General features: G+C 39.5%; 1 protein-coding gene across 1 annotated transcript; it reads right to left on the bottom strand.

Moving 5' to 3' along the window:
• Window positions 1-317: 317 nt before the first annotated feature.
• Window positions 318-15385, bottom strand: plekho2 (pleckstrin homology domain containing, family O member 2). The gene is made up of 6 exons (XM_027162366.2): window positions 14951-15385; window positions 9171-9320; window positions 8462-8584; window positions 4122-4226; window positions 3665-3763; window positions 318-3514 (listed from the first exon to the last, which is right to left on the bottom strand). Exons 1-6 carry the CDS (start codon window positions 14957-14959, stop codon window positions 1829-1831), a joined length of 2172 nt encoding a protein of 723 aa, XP_027018167.1. The 5' UTR covers window positions 14960-15385; the 3' UTR covers window positions 318-1828.
• Window positions 15386-24041: the final 8656 nt, after the last annotated feature.

The raw sequence follows: 24041 nt of genomic DNA, 5'->3' as shown, positions 1-24041 counted from the left end.
CATTAGGAGCTAAATGAGATGCACCACAGCAACACTAACCACCAGACTTTAGTGTGCAAGACACTGAAATGAGATCAGTTATGGGAATGAATTATTGTCATTTTATTCTACAACGAGTGGTCACAAAAGCTTTCACATCCTCACTAATAGACCACCGTCAGTGATGATAGATGCTTTCTTCTCGTAAATACAGTGATGCAAGGGTCACATTGTGAAACCGTTAAAACTTCATAGCCAAGTATTATGGAGATGTGAAACATTCAAGTGTCATTTTCTTTCTGGTTGTTTATAATACACATAGAAAAAAAATCTTTAGGTAAAGGGAAGACGTTTTTATTAAGACATGCTTAGCAAAGCAGTGTGTTAAATTCTTTTTTTTTTTGCACATGAAACATAAGACATAAAAAAAACTTATTAGTCCAGTTAGTAAATGCAGTCACTGACAAATAATATATTACAATATATAATCATAACTCTTCTTATAGTTTAATGGTAAACATAACTTATTAGTTTAGTAAATTGGTATCTCTGAGTAAATTTATTAGTTTTTTTTTTTTTTAGGACAGGAACCAGTATGCCAGAATATTAATAACTTAAATATTAAGCAATTCATTGGTAGACATGTTATTTACAAAAGAAAATTGTTTATAAAAATAATAAGCTAATATTGTGCTATACAACATAACTATAAATGTTATTTGGATGTTCACAGAGAAATACTTTAGGTTCTTTGAACCATGTTTCAGTAATATTTTGATGAGTAGGCTATAGCAATCAATGGAGGTTTAAGACCTGTACCACATCTATTCCCATGTCTAATGATTTTGTTTGAAATAAAAATAATGTATTAAAATTATAACCAAAATTTCATACAACACAGGGGGTTAACTCTATTTCTAGGTCATACACTGCATTTTTGACAGAAATACACTATTAACAATATTAACAAACCAAAAAGATACATGCCTTGACATAAAAAAAAAAAAACATTTAAGAAGACCATGGAAAGATAGCTGTTAGCATAGCATTCTACCCAGTTAAAAAAAGCAGAGGAATTCACACCGCATTTCCACTGTCAGTATGAAAATAAATGTTTGCGTGATGCACTCTGTATAAACTATGAAATGTATAAGAGCGATATATCAGACAGGAAGTTACTAGTTCCCGAGTACTCTATCATAAAACCCATAAAAGGCCACTGCATTATTTTTAGCATCAGACTAACCTGACACTATTTTCTTCATCATAAGGCCCTGCTTTTTTGCTAGTGTATGGAACACTAAAGTAAGATGCTCTATGGTGGATAAAAGCTGTACTGTAGTACAGCTAATATAAGACAACATGGGATTTTGAGTGCAAAACCGTTCGAGTAAATTACCAAAGATCATTTTAAGTGCTAGTTGGATACCAGTGCTGGAAGGCTTTACTGTCGAACTGACATTAGGCTAAGTGTCATGTTAACCAAGTGCAGAAAACGTCAAAGATTACAAACGCAAACAGAAGAATACATGTTGACATCCGCTGAGAATCATAAACTTCCATTATCTCTCTCATCAAGTACATCAACTGGGCTCATAAATCACGTTTAAATCATTTAATTCAGGGATTCATTTATCCAGCACTGCTGAGCAATGTTGTTTTGATATCAATACTCAGTATTGGATCCCTATTTAAATCCATGGTACCTGGTTATAAAGCAGTTTTAGAAGGTTCAATTAATATGCACTGGTCCTGTGTAAAAAGTAATGGGGATATAATTGCACTTAATGATTTGTAATGTTTGTGATTCCATTAACACAATATTACCCCAATATCGTCATAATATCAATTACCAGCTTATTCTATTGCTCTTGTTCTCCTGCTCTTTAAAACACTTGGCTTCTTTCAAGAACTGGTCAGCTTTTTTAAGTTTCTCCATTGCTGTTGCAAGAAGGGTCTCTGGGTTTGTTATCCCTTCACTGTCTTGACCGGCTTCAGGGGACCCTCTGGGTGCTATTTTACCCAGCAGCTCTCCAGTCTCCTCAAGCTCCCTGGACACATTACTTTGCAAACCCACCATTTCCTCTAGAATATCTCCTGTGGATGCAGACCGTTTCTTCAAGGGGGAGTTCATTGATGCAGTAGGACTGGAGATGTCAGGGGTGCTTGTATTTTCTGCAGTAACTGGGCTGGAGTCATCCATAGTGGCTTCAAGCTTAACATTTATGATTGCTGAAAGTGGAGCTTCCATTTTCTGGACCTTGCTGTCTGGTGTCTCCAGTTCCTCTTCACTGGTTACACCATCTAAGATTTCCAGACTACTCTGCAGCTTATCTGTAGATGGAGTAACTTGCTCACTACTTTCAGAGTCTTCAGCAGAGAGCTGACCACTGTCAATAGACTTTACCTCTGCTTCCACTCCAGATTTATCATCCTGGTCCTCACTTGATCCTGAATTACTGAGACTAAGAATAACAATCTTGCGCTCTTCTTTTGGTTTGTGAGTAGCGACTTGTGTTTCATCTGGCATGCTGTCAGAGCCTTTTTCAACTGAGGGTGACACAGTAACAGGAAACGAATTAGTTGAGACCTCAGGGTTGTCTAGAACAACTTGATCTACCATTTTGAGAGGTGGTTTAAGAATTTTCTTTTTGGGTGGAGCAGCAGGAGCAGCACACTTTTTAACAGCCTCTGGAGTTGAATGTGGAGTTAATTTGAGTTCACTGGCAGGTTTTGAAGGTTCAATCGTTATTGTAGTTACTACACTTTGAGCAGATTTGTTAGCATTTTTATCAACAGAACTTTTCTCCATTGATGAAGAAGGTGAATCCCACGTCACTCCTTGGGGCTTTGGGATATTATTCGAGAGTACGCACAGTTTTTCTTCTGCCTTACCCATATCGGCCTCATCTTCCTCATTTTCCTTACTGGTAAAACCTTCATCTTCTGAAAGAATTTCTTTGTCGCTTAAGCTGAGTGACTGTTTGGGTTTCATGTCTTTGGATGGTGGACTGGGAGTACGGACGGTTTCAGGAGCATCTGTCTCACCTTCAACTGGACTGGACTTGTCAGGAGTGGTTGCTGCTTCAGATTCACCATTTTCTGAGGCAGTGTCTTCACTGGCACTTATTCTGGGTTTATTTTCCTTTGAGGGAGGCATGGGTGGCTTCACAACTTTCTCTTCTCCATTTCCTTTCTCTTCTTTTGAACTTTCAGATGGTTTCTGATCTTTTGATGGTGGCATTGGTGGCGTAAGGATCTTCTTCTCTGGGGCAGGTTCCCCATGTTTGCTCTCACTGTCCTGGCTTTCGTTGGAATTGTTGTCCTTTGAAGGGGGCATAGGAGGCTTCAATACTTTCTTGGGAGGTGCTGTATCTACACCTTCAGTTTCCTCCTGAATATTGTCAATAGACTTGGCTGGACCCACTTTGGTTTCTCCATCAGTACTATCCATTATTAAGTGGGCACCATTAGGCATATTGTCAAAGGTGTCAAGATCCAGTCTCAAGATTCCATCGGATGAAACGTTTGCCGTCTTAAAAAAAACAAAACAGAACTTTAATTGGTAAAGACTGGTCATCTAATTTTTGAGCATTAATTCCAAATAATAACAAATAGGAATGCCACCTATAAAACAATGCCTTTAGGCTGCTACGACATATGTGTCTAAATAAACTCAGCCTACCTCCTTCATGTGTATCCTGGTTGGTGGTCTTCTACCACGGTCTCCTTTTGGTCGAGAACGTGTCACATGATCTAAAGATATACTTTCATCTACTTTTACCTGCAGTGAAAAAAAGATCACTCATATAGAAACAAAATGTATTACATAAAGTACAGTATATGCTAATTATATTTTGTCTGGGAAATCCTAAATATTAAACTGTAGTAATATTATTAGAGCGTATATTATTCTTACTACAATAGTATTCTTTATATTATGTATATTAGAGTTTGTCCAACTAGAGGCTTAAGTCAGCATGCTAACGGAATAAAATAAGTCTATAAATTCAAAATTTTTCAGTGCAATTCACATTTTTATGAATGTCTACTAATGTTGTAGTGATTATACGTGCACAAACAACGTGACATTTCAGTTGATTGTTTTTAAGTTTAAAATTTCAAAAGTGCATTTTGGATACCTCATCAAAGATTTTGTTCTTTGCCCTGTTAATGCCATCGCTGAATGCCTTGATCCAATCTTCTTTCTCTTCCTGACTTTGAGCCTGCAGTTTGACGTCACAGACCTATAAGTAAATCGGCAAAGTTTCCAGAAACAATTAGTTTCCTATGTTACACAAGATAAAAATAATCAGTTTTAATAAGATGACACACCTGTAGCATGCATTACTTGTGGATGTTTGCGATCTACTTTTTCTAAATGAAACAAATAAGCCGCTTTTCTACGGTGCTAAAGAACAAATGAAATAAAATTCACTGTTTAATCCATACCCAATAACAAACAATAAATTATCAATTAAAATACACGACTAATCATATACACCAATTATCTATGACCGTAATGATCTAAGTGCGATGAACCAAAAAATATAATTTTGCTGTATCAGTAAACCATTTAAAAAAAAATAACCACCAGGTTGAAAATCTTTTAAGAAGATTTTATTAGATTATGAAATGTCTTTGCATATAATTGTCCACTTTATTAGGAACCCCAATATCCTTGCTCATTTTGCAGTAATACAGTCAGCCAATCATGAGGCAGTAACACATATAATAAAATCATGCAGACACAGGTGCAAGAGCTTCAGTCAATGTTCACTTCAATCATCAGAAAGAGTAAAAAGTATGATCTCCATCACCATGGCATGCTTGTTGGTGCCAGATGGGCTGGTATGAATATTTTAGAAACTGTTGATCTCTTGGGATTTTAACACAAAGCAAATATAAATGGGCTGGTGAACAGCTGTTCCTTTTAAAGTGGATGGTGAAGGTATATATAACAAAACAAACAAATAGAAACAAAAGTATTAAATGCTGTTTTTCATATTTCTATTACATTGTCAATATTTATCATGTCATTGTTAGAATCTGATGGAGGGGGGTAAAGGGTGAATGCTTCGGTTTAGTTTTGGTCAGCAACGGTGTGTTGTTCTGTGCTAGAGGTCATGTATTATGTCAAAAACATGTCAGGAGCAGCAGCAGAGGTCACAAAGCAGAGTCAGATAGTTTCGTTGTTAATAAGGGGTTTCATTGTTGCCTCCTGCATAGAGCCTCTGAGGTAGAATGCTTTAGGGCATCCTTAGGATGGGGAAAATCCTTGGGGAGTTGAAATCAGACACAAATTAGAGGAGAAACTCTGGTGTCAGAGGCCTTAGGTGGGTTTGTACACTGTGATAAACCATAAAACCCTGATGGTGTAACAACACTAGTGCTCACTTCTGTGCAAAAAAAGCACAGAAAATACATTGATAATGATTTGCTTTAATAATTATTTATTTATATCCTAAAAGCATTCCAGTCAAATGTGATATCGATGAAAATGCCACTGTGCTGACTTTTTGTGAATGAGATGCGTTCCTGTCAATGGATAACAGTGAATCATAGCACCTTATTTCCACCTGATTTAAAACCAGGTTGGTTTTTTTTTGTTTGCTTTTGTCTATTAAAAGTATACTGTTCTGCTATCTGTACAGATGCTCACAGAAATACCAAGATTTTGCCCTGTACCTTCACACGCAAATGCTTCAGTTTTATGTCGTTTGTATAAATAAAATTCTAACTTTTTATATGTTCTGTAATCTGCTCTTCATTTAATGTAATTATTAACTATACTAGCCAACAAGACCATATAAAAAAACAATAAATTATTTAGCCGAATCAAAATAAACCTGCTTTCTTATATAACCCCTAAATCCACAGCATATTTTTCTATTCTTTGGTTATGTCTAAGTTTATTTCTACAGTTTATTGTTCTGGTGAGTGAGGTTTAAATGAATTACTGTGGAACTCAGCATGTCTGCGAAGATGCCTTCCCTATCCAACATAAACTGCAGTAAGAATCTACAACAGGCACCAAACTGTTAAAGTGTAATGGATCTTAAGTCTGTTCTTTAGACGTTTAAGCACTTTTTGTACAACTACAGTTCATGAGGCTAAGGGTTAAAATGAAGCCATAGGTGGAGCTGTCTGACTCACACAGCTGGCCAGTCACTGTGTTCAAGTGAGGGGAAAAAGTGACTGGCAGACTTTACTGACACACACACACACACACACACACACACACACACACACACACACACACACACATTCTTTTTACAGCTGCTGAGTCCTGATGAGCTCGCCAAAGCTTCATTTTCATCATCTGTTAGTAATACTGCCGGTTTCACTACTTAGGTATCTCTTTTGCATTTCTCAAGGCTTTTTCTGTCTCAGATGAAGCTGGGAATGTTCTACAAGAGCTCAAAGCTCACAGTTTATTAAGGATTACACACTGTGTGACTAGTCGGTATCTTAAAAGGAAATGAGAAAATGGAAATGGATGCATTAGTAAATTGTGTCATGCTATAATTATGGCAGACGTTAAACAAAAGCTGAGTAGACATTATGTTCTGACTGAGTAAGACCAGGGGAGTTTGGTTTTCAGTATTGCAAAGAAGAAAAAAAAGAAAAAGAAAGAAAAAAAAAACAGCAACGACTGATACCTATTAGTCTAATGAAACAAACTAACATACAAATGTACTTGTAAAACTTGGGTCAGAAATAGGACACACCTTTGTAAAACCACAATAACAAAAAACATAGAAAACAATATAAATAAAATAAAATAAAATGGATCCATATAAACAAACAAATAAATAAATATGACGTTCCTCGTTTATTTTTATTCAGAACACATCTCATTTCTGCATGCTACTGATCTGACCTTCTGCTCACTTTGCTCCAAAAATAGCATTACTGTAACCCAAAATATAAGCATGTTAGCTTCATTTCTTGTAGTCGAGTCGATTTTTTTATCCCTGCGCTCAAACTGAACTAGAATTCACTTGGAACCAGACTGAGACCAGCTCTCTCAGATGCTTTAAGAGCGGTTGTGTTGGTCTGCACCCCAGCGTGAGTGCTGTGTTCTCACTCGCCCAAACAAACCACAGCGAGGCATGAGTATACATGGGCATATATGATTAATTCCAGGGATATTCAATAAAGCAGCAATTCATTTTACATCAATACAGTAACATACAGTGTGTCCCAGAACAACCAGCAGTCACTATAATCATTTCATCACACTTTAGGATTTGTATTCTTAGGAATAAGATTTTTATTTGACATGATTACTTTTACTACTTTTAGAAAAAGTTTTGCCTTTTTGCTGCTTACCGTCACGTTTTCACTTAGAATAATGTTACAAAAGTTTACTTTAATATAATTGAGGCAGGAGGTGCACTGTCAATGCAAACATGAGAACCTAAACAGGAACCATAAAACAATCTGTGGCATAAATATGTGCACCGACCAGAATTTATCCCTGTACTCAACATCATGTAAAATGTTTCAATAGCTACATTTAAACATCTGCATATAACTGCACTTAATGCAATTTTATAATGACATTTTCCTATGTGATTTTTTGTTATTAATATCAGATTTGAGACAGTTTGTCTGATATGAGCTCTATTCCATTTAACCCAGTTGAACACTTTTAATCTTTAAGGGCGTCTGCCGAATGCTGCAAATGTAAATGTAATCTGCAGAAGAACATCTGGCACATATTTGAAAGCAACATAAATGGTCTGTGGTTAGATTTATGCACCACAAGATATTCCTATTAAACTTGTGTTGGTAAATATACAGTAATTTTCAGTCTTAAACGTTTTTTTCTATAAAGTGACACAGCTATGCATTTTTGCTCGGTGATAGGTGGGTGTGTGAGCATTACGTCAGTGGATGTGGAACAGAATGTTCTTTTTCTTTTAGTGTTTTGTGCTATGCTAAAACTGTAATCGAATACCCTTATCTCTAGCTTCGCAAGTTAAATAATTTATTCCTTAAATAATATAGTAGGTCTCCTTATATAGGATTTTAAAAAACTCTGATGGTGCAGTCACAAACGCTTGTGAAAAATGACTGTTTCCTTTTCAATGTAACGAATCATGGCGTGTTACTAACCACTTCCGGTCAACTCTATTGCACACGGTCATGCACACAATTTCTGTTTAAAGTTCATCCTTACTAATGCAAAAAGTCAGAAAAAGATGAAGTATGACAAACGAGCGATATAGGGACTGGATGAGTGCGGACAGTTATGGGTCTGACTCATAGCAGCCCACACAAAGACCCAGTGTGCTTTTCCTGCATGCCATATTGAACCGCTGATGTCAGAGCCTGCTGACCTGCCCTTGCTTTGCATTGCATTGTAGATCGATGAGAGCCCCTCTTTATATTACAAGCACGAGAAGAGGGCTGCAGTGTGCCATGTCTGACATTGCAATGTTACTCATGATTAACTGGTAGCGTCGAGACTTACCTTACTCGCAGTCTTAGGCGCTCGTATCAGTATCAGCCTGTATTTCTTCTTGAATGGGCTGCGTAACTCGTGGCATTTGTCATAGTTTTCCAAGTCCAGACGCTCCAAGCAGTTCTTTAATTCCTGAGTGTAAGCGCAGAAAGGACTTGTTTACATTCAGATTTAAACAAGAATATGAAAGGAAGGATTTGAACAAAACTTTCAAGTACTTTGTGTGTTAAAATGTTAAGCACGCCAAGAACAAAAATAGGCTCCTTAAGAGATATATTATGTAAATGTATTTTTGAATGTGGGTGTTTATTGTAGCCATATTTTTGTATTTCTGTGCACAGATTTCACTCTTAACATGGTACGAACAGTATAATATGCACAAAACAAATTTAAAGGAAGTGTAGTAGTGATTTAGACATGCAGTCTGTATAATGTTAAACTGGTAGCAATGAGCATCTCATAGTTTCTTTACAGGAATTTGTCATTTATTCCAATCATGAAATTTTAAGCTAACGCTGGATTTAGTAAACAGGGTCACTGCAGCGCACTAGAGCATTTAACACTTTTAAGGACCTTTCTCAAGGGCCCTTTTGTGATCTAGAGGTTCAGGGATTTTGACTCTAGGAACTCTGAATCATAACCAGAGTTACTGAGATGATATTCCTACTTTAGGATCATTCTCGGTGCATGGTGAATCAGCAGTCGCTGTCGTCATTACCTCGTTCTCAAACACTGCAATCTCGGTCTTGTCCAGCTGGATGTAGCGGTCCTTGTAGCTGCCCAGGAACTTCCCCGAGGACTTCTTCAACCAGCCAGCTTTGCCGTTGAATGTTGTTTCCTTGGGCTTGGCTGGCTCATCTTTAACATCCTAGTACATGTGGGAAGAAAAAAAAAAAGGAGGGGAGGAAGTCAAGGTTGCACAGTGGGACGACTCATCTGCTTCGTTTGCCATTTATTTTAAAATTCCTGAGCGTGTATTATGGTGGGAGAGCAGAGTGGGAGTTAAAGATGACTCATGTAACAGTGCTTAAATCTTAAAACAATAGGCAAATTCACAAATTTGGATTTAGCAGCAATTTCTTATCACTTTTGCAAAAGACAGCACCCAAATGAAGTAGTTCACTTGATTGAACTCTGGTAAAGTAAGATCATAAAATATCATAGAATTGCTTATTAACACTTTGAGGACCTGACAAAGAAAGCACTATTTAGCTTAATGATGACTAAGATTCTGAATACGTATGTGTTACAATGTTATTTGTGTGTGTGTATATATATACACGTTTGATAATAACAGTTCAAATTCACTGGTTTCACTAGGAGAGGAGGAAATGTCTCTCAGGATGTCTCTTTAAAGGGTCATCGGGGCTGTTTTTCCACTTTCTCTTGGCCTTTGGAAAAAGCAGGGATGGGTTAGTGCTAACAGGGAAAGCGCAGCTGTCCGACAGAGGGGGGAAAAAAGGACAGAATAATAGGAGTAGTGCCGTGCCACACAATGCCTTTGTCCAGGAAACATCCTCGCTCAACCAAGCCAATGCAGGCTCTGCCTGTCTCTACCGAGGAAGGAGAGGTGGGGGTGGACATCGGAGAGGCTCTTTTGTTTTGCACATACAGACGGGAAAACTGGAGCACGGTGCACGCTGCATCCCAACGCCCCCACTGCTGAAGTCTCACTGTGGAAAAATCTATACACCATAAAGGAGTTTGGATGCACAGAGTGCCATTTGGCTTTGAGCACTGAACAAATTAATGTGAAAGGTGACAAAAATGAAAGCCTGTCAGCAAATGTCCGTGGCCTAGAGATGTGAAGGTTCGGGGGGTTTTAGGTTTAGGCAGGAAATGATCAGAGACACTATCAAGAGTTAGTCAAACAGGAAGCTCTGCTCTAAGAATGAATTCACTAACACAGATATGGAACGGCTGACTGTACTCAAGTGCAGATGTTAATGTGAAAGTTCAACATTTACGTGTTACTGAAAATCTGCCTGAAAACTCTGTGCTTTCTATTCAGTTTAATGTTTTTGAACATCCACAAAACAAGACAGTTCCTGTTGTCGCTTATGTTATAGCACCTATAAATGGCTGTTCCCTCGCCGGCTCCTCGTGTTAATAAAGTTTCCCCCTCTTGTTAATGAAGTTATTAAAATAAAAAATGCAGCTTGTAACACTACCAAAAATAACAAGTATCTTCTTCATAAGGACTTACCAGTGTAAGAAAAACTACTAAATAAATAAACTCACATTAAACATGACTGTCAGAGCGGTTCGTATGCAGAATGAATCAGCACTTTAAACCTTCAACAGTGTAAAAAACAGATTCTAATCTCACTCAGTATTTAATATCAGAAAGCTAAGAACTCATAACACTGCTTCTAGAAACTTTCTGAGCAGGTCACACCTTAAACATGTGTTCCATATAAATGCTGCATGCGGTGAAGTGAATGGCTGCATCTGGGATGAATCTAATATTGTCCTCTGTAGAGAGGGCTGACCTGCTGGGTTTCAACCAACACACTACTAAAGTCCAATCATCTGCATGCACGGCTGGGTTCATCCAATGGACTTTTTAACACTTATGTAATGTTCACGCTACATTGACTCATTTTGATGGTTTTACAGAGAACGGAACGATACTAAACCAGTATCTTGTAAATCAGTCTATCAAACAAACAAGTTACATTCCTACCTTTACATTTAGTAGATTACCCAAGTGTGGGAAAACTTTTCTTGTTCATGTTCTATCTCAATGATGATACATATTGGGTACTTTAGGATAAATGATTAATATGTTGCTTTAAAATGCTGTATGGAGAGATAACGGGTATGTGTCATCTTCCAAAGACGAGATCATGAACAGAACAGCTGAGCTATAAACTAAACACCGTCTTGTTATCAGCTGAACTCAAACCCCCCAACCAGTTTGCAGAATCCTGAATCTAGTTCTGGGTAGAACAGAACTCACTCACAAGGCCTAAAGATTCTTGCAACCCGAAGTTTCAGGACAATATCACCAGCTGATTGCAAAAACCTTGTGCCAGTTCAATAAAAAAGAGGAAACTGACCTGTCCACTACAGTGTTAACAGGAATTAAGACACACTTGCCAACTGTCTGCTGCAGCAACAAACACTGATTAGGCGAAGACCGAAGAGTGAATGTCTGCCTTCTTATGAAATGCACTATTGAAGTGGCATGTACTGTACCAGTGCTGTGAGACCGATGCAGCAGAGTAGGATATAACACAATATCAACTTTTTCCTTATAAAGGAACTAGTGCTATGAGAATTATATACAAATGCTTTTTAGATTCTTTATCTTTTCCATCCATTTGTCTTTAGCTCTACAGCATTTGGTATATGCCCTCATCCAGAGTGACTTATATGTATCTCATTTATACAACCGAGCTGTTGACGGTTAAAGGGCCATGCTTAAGAGGCCATCAGTGGCAGCTTGCAGTGCTGAGATTTGATTTCATGATCTTCAGATCGATATATCACTGAGCTACAAAAGGCCACAGCGTCAAATGTCCTTGTGGGTTGATTTTCCAGATTATTATTGCCTGTTCCTTTTTTAACCAATTCAAAAAAGTTACACAATCTTTAATAACGTTTGTATATGTCTTGTTTGTTTATGTCAGTTCAGATCCTTGTATTTCCTCATTTTCTGTTCTGTGTTTCTTGTATTAGTTCCTGTAGTTCTTGGTTTAAACCTGTGTCTGTTTGCTCCATTTACATTACAGGCCCATATGCCCTTATTCTGAACTCTTCCACAGACTTTGACAATAATTTTAAGTATTTTGCATCTGGCTATCACCACAATATTTTTTAATTCAAAGCTTAACAATACTTTAACTAGGAAAAGACAAAGATTTGATGCAAAGATCTTTGATGTCCAAAAATACGACTTCATCCTGATGAGTTCTTCTTCTTAAACCACATCAATTTAGCAATAATTCCACTTTTTAATTTATTAATGAATGCCACATGATGCTTATTAACTGTTAATTGTGTTTATCATTGCCGAAGGTCCTTTTCTGTTAGCATATTAGGGTAGATACAAACAATCCATCCCTCACCCCATGTGCCCCAGTAGAGATCAAATTCTAGAAACGCCAAGTCTTTCTGACTGTTTATATACTATAATATTCCACACCTTCTACCCACAATCAAAAACTCAAAGGTGCCGTGGTATAAATAATCATATTACATCATGCTGCCCACTCCTTTCTGTGAGGGAGCCAGACAGAGAGAGAATCAGGCAACCGGTTGGACTTAGTATCTTCACGTGAGAAAAGACTCCCGGTTTTGTATATTTTATGATCCTCACACAAGTGCTCCACATCTACAGCTTAATGCCACTATAGGCAGCTAGCCTTTCTTTCCTTGCCATATTAAATGAAGCTTGATTTTCCATTCGCTCATTATCATTCAATAAACACAGCCTGAAACAGACGGCACCTCGTAGCTTCAGAGGCTCATCACAGGGTACGGAGGCTGACAGAACTCTCTCGTGACCTGAAGCTTCAGATCCAAGCACTGGTTAATATTACAGAATTAAATAATAATATTAAGGAATGCACCGGTTTACATTTAAAGGGAAACACAGCTGCATTTTCAGCACACCTTGCCAAAGAAAACGCTTCAGACTGATGAAACATCTGCAAAGCTGCGAAGCCTGTGTTAATAACAACACCCGATTTAAGTGCTGCAACATGCACAACTTCCTCTTATACTTTATATTTCCTGAAACTGAAACTTTCTCTCAGGGTGCTGTAACCGCCTTTTTGTACACAGGCCTGAATATGATTTAATAACTTAATAAATTCAATCAACAACTTTTTTCTTCCAAGCATTGCTACAGGTGAAGTTGAATTTGAAATGATTTGAGTCATAATTTTACCATCCTCTTTCAAAATCTTAAATTTAGGTGGCAAAAGGCTGACACTGTGCTATAGGAGAAAACTGCAATAACGGAAAGGGCTGCTGGTTGCTATAACAGTGTTTCCCAATGTTGCTCCTGTAATTCCCCCTTACACGGCATGTTTAGGTTTTGCTCTGAAACAGTGTGTCAGATTAGTGCTAAAAAAGGAAGGACACTAAACATGCGGCAAGAGACGAATTTTATAAATGCTCCATGTGATAAACTTTTCAGAAAACATAACAGGTACTTCTTCTACACTGACTCACTCCAAAGCTGACTGAACTGAGTAGTTATTAAATAACCTTCCGTAGACATTCATGTGACAAGGCAAATGTCTTCATAATACATCATTATATAATAACGACATAAACAAATTCCATTAAATAAAACTTCACCATTCAGTATTCACTTCACCATCTAGTACAGAAGTACAGAAATGCTGGTGTTGTAAGAGAACAGGTGTTTAGGTGTTATTTAGTTCAAACATTAACCTCACTTCAGGCCCTTTCTCTACATCAAGCTGTTTCAGGATCTGAATGTTTCTTGAAGCACAAGAGACATGTAAATACAACTGAGAGAGCAACAAGGAGACACAATATCTGGATGAAGGGACAGTAATGTCTATAATATTTAATGGTTTAAAGTAAGCTGTATTGTGTGATAAAGTGTGCTGAAATACACATGAACGTCGTCAGCACCTCGACAGCACTGGCACGTTGTATCATGAACACAAAATTAAGAGAATTAATGTCAAAAATCGGAAATACCGAATACAACCAAAATACATCCAGCTGAATCTAGATGGATGCTAAAATATTTTCTAAAAAAAGATATATTATAGTTTTAGAATATATATATATATGAAATACATTTACTTCCTTCTCGTCTCCGTCTCATCTCATCTCGTCGATGATTGGTTTCCCTGATTGTCTTTGCCTGTTCCTTATTTCATCCTATTTCATTAGTTTGTCTAGTTAAGCCCTCTGTGTTACGCTTTGTATTCCCAAAGCAATGTTGTTCACAAGCATGTCAGCGCTGCGGGTTTTCAAGCTTTCTTTTGTCAGTATCTATATATTTTTCTATGCATAATAAAAACCGCTTCAGGTACAGTGATAGGACGTTGGTTTTTTTTTTGTTTTTTTACCAAATCACTCATCTCACACCCATTTACAATGTACTGTCTGAAATATATAATAAATATGATAAAATATATAATAAATATGATATAATATAACAATAAATACAATATAATATTACAATAAATATGCTATAATATTAAATAAATATAAGACAATATTACAATAAATATGAGATATGATAATAAATATGAGATAATATGATAATAAATACGAGATAATATATGACAAATATATAAAGATATAAATTGAGATGAAACATTAAAATAAAGGTATGCATTAAAGTCGAATAACACTTGCAATAGAACACAAATAAAACATTAGAATGAAACATTAGACTAAAATAAAGTTAAATACAATCCTGTAGGTGATAATACAGTTCTGAGCTGCATTATGAGAAAGCCTACAGAAGAACCAGGAAGCTAATAGATAATAAATACTCACATCTCCCATGATAAATCACCTAAAGGGTCCGTTATGTGAAGGAGAGGAGAAAAAAAAAACACTCGACGGCCACTTTATCTCAGGCCAAATGTAGATATTTCACTTCTTTTTGTTGACAACTTTCTCAGAGCCGACATGATGCGAAGATGAAAAAGAAGGAACTGTGCATCGCTACTGTGCTGTGCTGCTTCTGCTCATCGCTTTTCTTTTTTTTTTCCTCTTTTCGACTCAGCAATGAAACAAGTTTGAGGTGGAAAAAAAAGTTTGGTTTCCGGTTTAAGTCCCACGAAAGCTTCTAGTCCGAACCACAGATAAAGCTACGTCTAAAACCGCATACTGCAACACTGAATAGTGCTGTAGTGACATACTATATAGTACGGTAGTATACAGTTTTTAGACGTAAGCTAAGCTAGCTTGGAGGAACCGAATAAGTCAGTGATGAGACCTGAGTGACTCTTTTACCTGAGTCGACTCTTTGAATTGTTATGACATTCGAATGATAAAACGTTCACCATTTATTCGTATTTTTAGCAGAATCGGTTCACCTAAAATGAAGTCTTTCAACAGATTTGCAGGTTTTTTTTTATTGTAACCGTGCTTATAACTCTACTGTCAAAGGACTGGGTGTCAAAATCCGTGCCGTTGTACCGAATAGTTTAAACATGGGATGCCGTCTGTTGTAGTGAATCAAATTCATCCAAACGCCCAAAGCTCGATTCTTTTTAAGCTGTTCAAAGGAATCGATTCATTTAAGTGAGTGAAGTGAATAGAGCAGAAGTGAGTAGAACTGAATTGACTAGAGAGAGACACTACGTGCAAAATGATCCTTGTGGAGACTTGTGAAAATCATCCACATGCCCAAATGTTTCTACTTTACATTTTTCTAAACACTACATAAAATTAACCCAAACTTAATTATAGGTTGTATTAATTGGCTTAACACTTTTTTGTCATTCTGAACATGCATGGGTTTGGGTCTATATTATAATTATTAAAAGCTGACAAAAGCAAGAGGACAAGCTTTTGGACAGGACTTTTATACCTCTCATACGTTTGAGGTAATTCAAGAAGGATTCAGACAGAATTTTTGAATTTTTTTTTTAAAACATACTTTACAAGTACATATACAAAAATACAAAGAATCTAAATTAAACTTAAAAGCATGACAGTACTTCAATTATGTTCTGTAATTTAGTTATAAGGAGACACATTTTCTCAGGTGAAAGATGCATGGACTAATACTATTTTTAGTACTAGTTTTTAGTCTTAATGTCTATTAGCATTAATAGATTTTTACCCTGAAAGGTAATGATTAGTGGTGTTGCTAGAGCATACAGTTTGGTTAATGTTGTGAGAAGGCCAAACCCTGAAAGAGGCAAAGAGAAGTGTTACAGAGACCATGGCTTCCTCTTAGCAAGTTCTCCTAATTTAATCTAACATATGCTGAGAGCAACTTCTGCCTGAGTTTTACCTGATTTAAAAATGCTCTTGCTTTATACATCACACTAGATATTACACACATACAAAGTTTATAATGCCAACACGGTTATATACATACACACATATAAATGACCCATATGTACTGGAAAACATGGGGCTCAACTTAAACAGTTATTACTTCTCATATTTTCATGCCAAGATCAAAAAAGAGGATTTGTATTTTATGTTAGGGGATTTTAGCAACAACTTGCAGCATTAAACAGGATAAATAGCTGGCTTTAGCATGAATTATTAATATGCATGAGAAAACAGAAATGAAATTCTAACAATACTGCATGAAGCCTTTGTATGTGAAGTGTGCAGTATATATAAATAACTTTGTGGGTGGTGTAGCTCAATAGAATAGTGTGAAACCACACTTGCTTGAGGAACTACAAAACCCAGACAAAACCCACCTGAATGTACTATGACTAGTTTATATTTTATAAATTCTTTTGGTAATACTGACAACATCAGTGAGACATAAATTTGGTTTTACTTGAGCGAACAACATACTTTTTGTCATTCTCATGTCAATTGATGCCACAAAATGTTCTGAAATGTAAAACGCGGTCACCAATCTAAACACCCAGCAGCCAACAGAAGTGAGAGAGCGAGCGAGCGAGAGAGAGAGAGAGAGAGAGAGAGAGAGAGAGAGAGAGAGAGAGAGAGAGAGAGAGAGAGAGAGACTTTCTGAGGGTCAGGAGAGAAACCCTGGAAGAGGAACGTTTCACATGTGTAATTTAGAGACATGGTTAGCATCACTTTTGTGTTGTTAGCACTACATTGCAGTCTTAAACGTATAAAACAGTGTCAGAGCTTTTTTTTTTCATCATCAAGCTTTTTTGTAGTTTGATGTTGTCTGTGCCACATTATTGGGACTAGTCATTACGTCTCCATAATTCGTTTATGTCTTCTTGTTCTTATATTTTTGGTTGTGTTAATTGTACTTTATAACTTATCTGCACTTGCATCCACATCCATCTCAATACTGCATCAATAACACAGCAGTGCATGCTACTCTTAATCAGAGAATTCTACTCATCCTATAGTACATCAATTTCTATCTATCTATCTATCTATCTATCTATCTATCTATCTATCTATCTATCTATCTATCTATCTATCTATCTATCTATCTATCTATCTATCTATCTATCTATCTATCTATCTATCTATCTATCTATCTATCTATCTATCACCCTGACAGATTTCTCAGAAAAACCTTCATCTTGCTTTAAAATGAATATTTTCTATGGGATTCTATGCAATGAGATATTTGTGCAAATCTGGTCAATTTATTTTAAATGAGGTTAGTCAGTACCAAAAGCAAAATTGGAACTATTTTAACAAAATAATTTAAGATCATGATGCAAAAATGAGTACACCCAATGAATGTGTTACAAGAAAGCATAAAATGAATATGTAATCAACAGGAATTCACCAGCAGATGAGTCTAATCCATCAACATATGTGAGGCCACAGAATACTTGACAATACAGTGGTATTTAGGAGAGAAAATCCACTACCCATATAATGCTGAAAAAATGGTAGCACATAGAAAAGAAATGTGACAAGACCTGAGAAAGAAAAGCGTTTCTTTGCACAAAAACGGTCAAGACTATAAGAAAATCAGTAGGCTTGAATCCTGTCGCAAAAATAATTCAAAAATTTAAAAAAGATGGACTTGTGGGAAGCTCCCTTAGACATCCAGGCCGTCCCTGCAAGTTAACACCTCATCAAGAATGTTTGGTGATTAGCGAATTTTAAGAATATTGCATGCAAGTTCAGAACAGTTGGCTTAATCATTAGAAATTCAACTGTGGTGAGTGTTTCCTGTGACACCCTACAAGGGTGCATAGCTGTCATCCACAAAGGAAGCCACTGTTGAAGCCCATGCACAAAAAAAGCCCCTCTAGAATTTTCCAGGGCTCATGTTGATAAAGGGGAAGTCTACTCAGACTCTAGACAGTACTTTGGAGTGATGAGACAAGGATTAATGTTTTTGGCTTTGATGGAGGAGTACAATGAAAAATGCATGGTACCAACAGTAAAGCATGGAGGTGGCGATGTTCTTGTGTGGGGTTGCACAAGTGCTGCAGGTGTTGAGGTGTTGGTGTTGAGACATACTGTGAAATACTGAAAAAGGATGTGCTACCATCACTCCATGCCCTCGGTCACTGGGCACTCTTTTAACATAATAATGACCCAAAACCTACATCTAAGATCACTGGTTCATTTCTGAGAAGAAAAAGGGTAAAAGTGATTCAGTGGCCAAGCATGTCACCAGACCTCAACCCAATAAAATTCTGAAAAGACAATTGAATGTAATTCTCCATCCAGGATCTGAAAGAGTCCATACAGTACTTCAAGAATGGAACACAGTAGATATAGCTGTATGTCATCAAATTTGTCGTAGGGTGTAATAATTTTTGCAACACCTCATTTGAATTAAATGTATTATATTTCTTATTCTAAAGATGTTAGGTGACCACACTCTTATTTTAATAAAAATGAAATGTTTAATAAAACAGTTTTTTTTAGTGCAGCAAATTGCTCTCATATCTACTGAGAATTTGATAAAAAATCTTAATTTTCAAACTCATTTATTCTGAGCACTGTACATGTAATGGTGGAAAGTCCACAGAACTAGTTTGTTCCTGTTACCAGCTTCTCTTTTTTCTCTTTTGAAGCTTGTCATGTTAGTGTGGTGCAATAGTTAATAGGAATATTCACTCCTAAATGTTCACTCCAAGACTTGATTTCAAATGCAATAGCAATATTTAATGTTCTTCTTTCTACATATTTTAGGAAATTATTCTGCAATTTGACTATATTTGTCTAGCAGGTATTTGAGGTCAAATTTGCTTCTATTTGCATTGAGAAAATTTATTTGGTACACAGGAACTCCAATGCAGTTGTCATTGTGGTATAGGGAAAGACAATAGCTGTTATGTTTTTATTCTGTTAATGCTGATTTCTGTTCATGTGGCAGCATAGTGTTATACAATGAGGTACTTTCATATGTGTTGTTGTGAGCCTGTCCAACCAGGAAGTATTTATGAAAATGTGGCATTTCTAGACATTATATATATATATATATATATATATATATATATATATATATATATATATATATATATATATATAGAAATATATATATATATATAGATAGATAGATAGAAAGATAGATAGATAGATAGATAGATAGACAGACAGATAGATAGATAGATAGATAGATAGATAGATAGATAGATAGATAGATAGATAGATAGATAGATAGATAGATAGATAGATAGATAGATATTACACCTTGGTTGAGTCTAAATGTGTTATTATATGTGTATATACTTATTGCAACGAAGGATTAAACACTCACAATTCACAGTTTTATAAATATCTATACATACAGTACACACTTGTGTGAAAAAATTAAGACACTTCATGAAAAGCTCAGTTTTTTTTATCTTCATTTTAACAGCATTGAAAGATTCAAGTAATATTACTAAACAAATAAAACCAAATGTTTTTTAAATGGTCTGTAAAGTGTAATAAAAAAAAATCCAATATCTTTTGAGGAAAAGGTATGTACACCTCTGCATTTATTTGTGCTTAAAATGTGTAAAATTAATTACTGGTCTATTAGATCAGGTGCAAATTATTAGAACACTGTTACAGAGCATTTTTAAAATGGATTTTATTATTTGAACCTAAGATATTTAGTTTAGTTTGCTCTTAGTTGTTGAAGTGAGACGTACCACCATGGTGAGCTCCAAAGAGCTCTCTGAGGCCTTCAGAAAGAAGATTGTTGATGCGTATGAGTCTGGTAAGGGATATAAAAGAATCTCAAAAGAATTTGTAATCAGCCATTCCATTGAACATTTAAACAACTGGCAGAATGGCCCGGTCAGGTCATCCAAGCAAATTCACCCCAAGAGCAGACTCCATGATGCTTAAATAAGTCTCCAAAAACCCTAAAATCATGGGACCTACAGTAAGCTCTTGATACAGTTGATGTCAAAGAGCATGAATTTAAAATCATTCAATTACATATCAAAGGCCAAGACTTCTGGAATAATGTGCTTTGGACAGATGAGTCTAAAATTGAATTATTTGGACATAACAAAGGGCATGTTTGGAGTAAGCAAAATACAGCATTTTATCTAAAGAACCTCTTACCAACTGTGAAACATGGAGCTAAAGTGTTATGGGTTGAGGATGCTTTTCTGCAGCAGGACCTGGCCAGCTCATCATCACAGAATCCACTATGAATTTTATATTGTATCAGAAGGTGCATGTGAGACATATGAGACCATCTGTCAAAAAAATGAAGTTAAATCCTACTGAGTTCCTGTGTGGTGATTTGAAACTGTGCACGTAAGAAACCGATCAAACACAGCCGAAAGGATTCTGCATTGAAGAGTAGGGGAACTTTCTTCCAGTCAATGTCAGAAACTGGGAGATGGCTACAAAAAAGTCTCATTGAGGTTATTTCAGCCAAAGGGGAAAACATTAGCCTTTTTTCAGTTCAAATGCTATTGTTGTTTACATTCAGTTACATCAGTTTCATCTACAGGTACAAATGGGGTGTCCTTATTTTTTCACATCACGCACAGACACTGAAACTGTCACACACACACACACACACACACACACACACACACACACACACACACACACACACACACACACACACACACACACACACACAAACCCCACCTTTCATCAATGATGGCATGCTGTAATGTGTCTGTCTGTGTTTTCCCCTTGTTTCTGTCTGCTGTCTCTCCCTGGTATTAATTGTTTTGCTCCGCCCACTCATTGCTCACCATGGACACTAATCACATTCCATCTCTTCCCCAGGTGTCTTGTCTTTGTCTCTAATCGTCTCTGCTTTGTTATTGGCTCCTGTCCACTATATCTACTCTGTCTGTTCACTTCCCGGTGGTTGGTCGTTGTTTGTGTTTGTATTTGGTCTGTGTCGTTCTCTGTTCCTGTTCCTGTTCAGCGTCCCGATCTGTTTTGCCTGCCTACTGTTTGTTTGTGTTTTGTTTATTAAATCCTTAAACTGCATTTGGATCCTCACTCGCCTTTGTCCCACCGTGTCACAACCGTGACAGAACGACCAACCACATGGATCCAGCAGAAATCCTGTTTTGTCTACGTCAGGAGGACGCCCCAGTTGAGGAATACACGGAGGTATTCTTGGACCTGTGCAACGAGGTCAACTTTGGGGAGAAGGCTCTCAAGGACATTTTTAAGTACGGACTAAGGGACATCCTGCGGTATCTGATGCCGTCTACTCGAGAGATAAAAACATTCTCAGAGTTCGTCAACTTGGCGTTGCTCCTGGACGGGTCCACGCTGAGCGTGAGCAGTGTAGAGACGGAAGCCGGCCGTAAGTATTTTTTGGGGGGGGCAGCAAGCATCGGGGTCCGTGGGCCACAGAGTGGAATGAGCCACGGACGCCCGAATGCTCCACAGTGCCTCTGCCCAGACCAGTCCCGTGCACACCCGTGATTGAGCCAGTTCCCATGGCTACCGTACCGGCGAGCTCGGCGGAGGTCCGTGCTAACCGGCTGGTCTCCAAACTGGCGGATACCCCGATGAGGTCGGCTCGGGCGGCCGGCATCCCTAAGCCGCCAGCTGGACCAGCCGGGTCGCCGGAACCAGCCGGGTCGCCGGAACCGACCGGGTCGATGGAACCTGCCGAACCGACCGGGTCGACGGAACCGACCGGGTCGACGGAACCGACCGGGTCGACGGAACCTGCCGAACCGACCGGGTCGACGGAACCGACCGGGTCGACGGAACCTGCCGAACCGACCGGGTCGACGGAACCTGCCGAACCGACCGGGTCGACGGAACCGACCGGGTCGACGGAACCTGCCGAACCGACCGGGTCGACGGAACCTGCCGAACCGACCGGGTCGACGGAACCGACCGGGTCGACGGAACCTGCCGAACCGACCGGGTCGACGGAACCTGCCGAACCGACCGGGTCGACGGAACCGACCGGGTCGACGGAACCTGCCGAACCGACCGGGTCGACGGAACCTGCCGAACCGACCGGGTCGACGGAACCGACCGGGTCGACGGAACCTGCCGAACCGACCGGGTCGACGGAACCGACCGGGTCGACGGAACCGACCGGGTCGACGGAACCTGCCGAACCGACCGGGTCGACGGAACCGACCGGGTCGACGGAACCTGCCGAACCGACCGGGTCGACGGAACAGACCGGGTCGACGGAACCTGCCGAACAGACCGGGTCGACGGAACCTGCCGATCCGACCGGGTCGAAGGAACCGGCCGAACCGACCGGGTCGCCGACCGGGTCGAAGGAACCGGCCGAACCGACCGGGTCGAAGGAACCGGCCGAGCCGACGGAACCAGCCGAATCGGCCGGGTCGACCGAAATGACTGAGTCAGAGAACGCGGTCGACATCATGACACCCAAACTACCTGAACTCTCTGCCTGGCCTGAACCTATGCATGTTTCTGTTTTCCTGTGTTTTGCTTTGCTGGACCTGCCAGCCCTTCTACCTCCTGTCCCTGTTCACAGGCCCAGAGCACCACCCTGGCTGCCAACTCCGTTCTGGTCTCCGGTCCTGCTCTGGTCTCTGGCTCCGCCTCCAGCACCACCCTGGTCTCCGGTCCTGCTCTGGTCTCTGGCTCCGCCTCCAGCACCACCCTGGTCTCCGGTCCTGCTCTGGTCTCTGGCTCCGCCTCTGGCACCACCCTGCTCCTCGGTCCCGCTCTGGTCTCTGGCTCCGCCTCCAGCACCACCCTGGTCTCTGGTCCTGCTCTGGTATCTGGCTCCTCCTCCGGCACCGCCCTGGTCTCCGGTCCTGCTCTGGTCTCTGGCTCTGCCTCCGGCACCACCCTGGCCTCCTGCTCTGCCGGCTCCGTCCTGGCCTCCTGCTCTGCCGGCTCCGCCCTGGCCTCCTGCTCTGCCGGCTCCGCCCTGGCCTCCTGCTCTGCCGGCGCCGCCCTGGCCTCCTGCTCTGCCGGCGCCGCCCTGGCCTCCTGCTCTGCCGGCGCCGCCCTGGCCTCCTGCTCTGCCGGCGCCGCCCTGGCCTCCTGCTCTGCCGGCGCCGCCCTGGCCTCCTGCTCTGCTTGCGCCGCCCTGGCCTCCGGCTCGGCTGGCGCCACCCCGGCCTCCTGCTCAGCGGGCGCCACCACTACACGAACCCGACCCGCCCTCCCACCCTGGTTGCGCCTTCGCTCCACCCGCCTGAACTGGGTTTTGTGGACTTGGGAGCGTCTGGAAGCCGCTCGTGGGGGGGGGCTCTGTAATGTGTCTGTCTGTGTTTTCCCCTTGTTTCTGTCTGCCGTCTCTCCCTGGTATTAATTGTTTTGCTCCGCCCACTCATTGCTCACCATGGACACTAATCACATTCCATCTCTTCCCCAGGTGTCTTGTCTTTGTCTCTAATCGTCTCTGCTTTGTTATTGGCTCCTGTCCACTATATCTACTCTGTCTGTTCACTTCCCGGTGGTTGGTCGTTGTTTGTGTTTGTATTTGGTCTGTGTCGTTCTCTATTCCTGTTCAGCGTCCCGATCTGTTTTGCCTGCCTACTGTTTGTTTGTGTTTTGTTTATTAAATCCT

The sequence above is a fragment of the Tachysurus fulvidraco genome, chromosome 2 (genome assembly GCF_022655615.1).
Source record: "Tachysurus fulvidraco isolate hzauxx_2018 chromosome 2, HZAU_PFXX_2.0, whole genome shotgun sequence".
Taxonomy (NCBI): domain Eukaryota; kingdom Metazoa; phylum Chordata; class Actinopteri; order Siluriformes; family Bagridae; genus Tachysurus; species Tachysurus fulvidraco.
The sequence above is the reverse complement of the archived record's forward strand: the minus strand, read 5'-3'. Positions and strand labels throughout refer to the sequence as shown.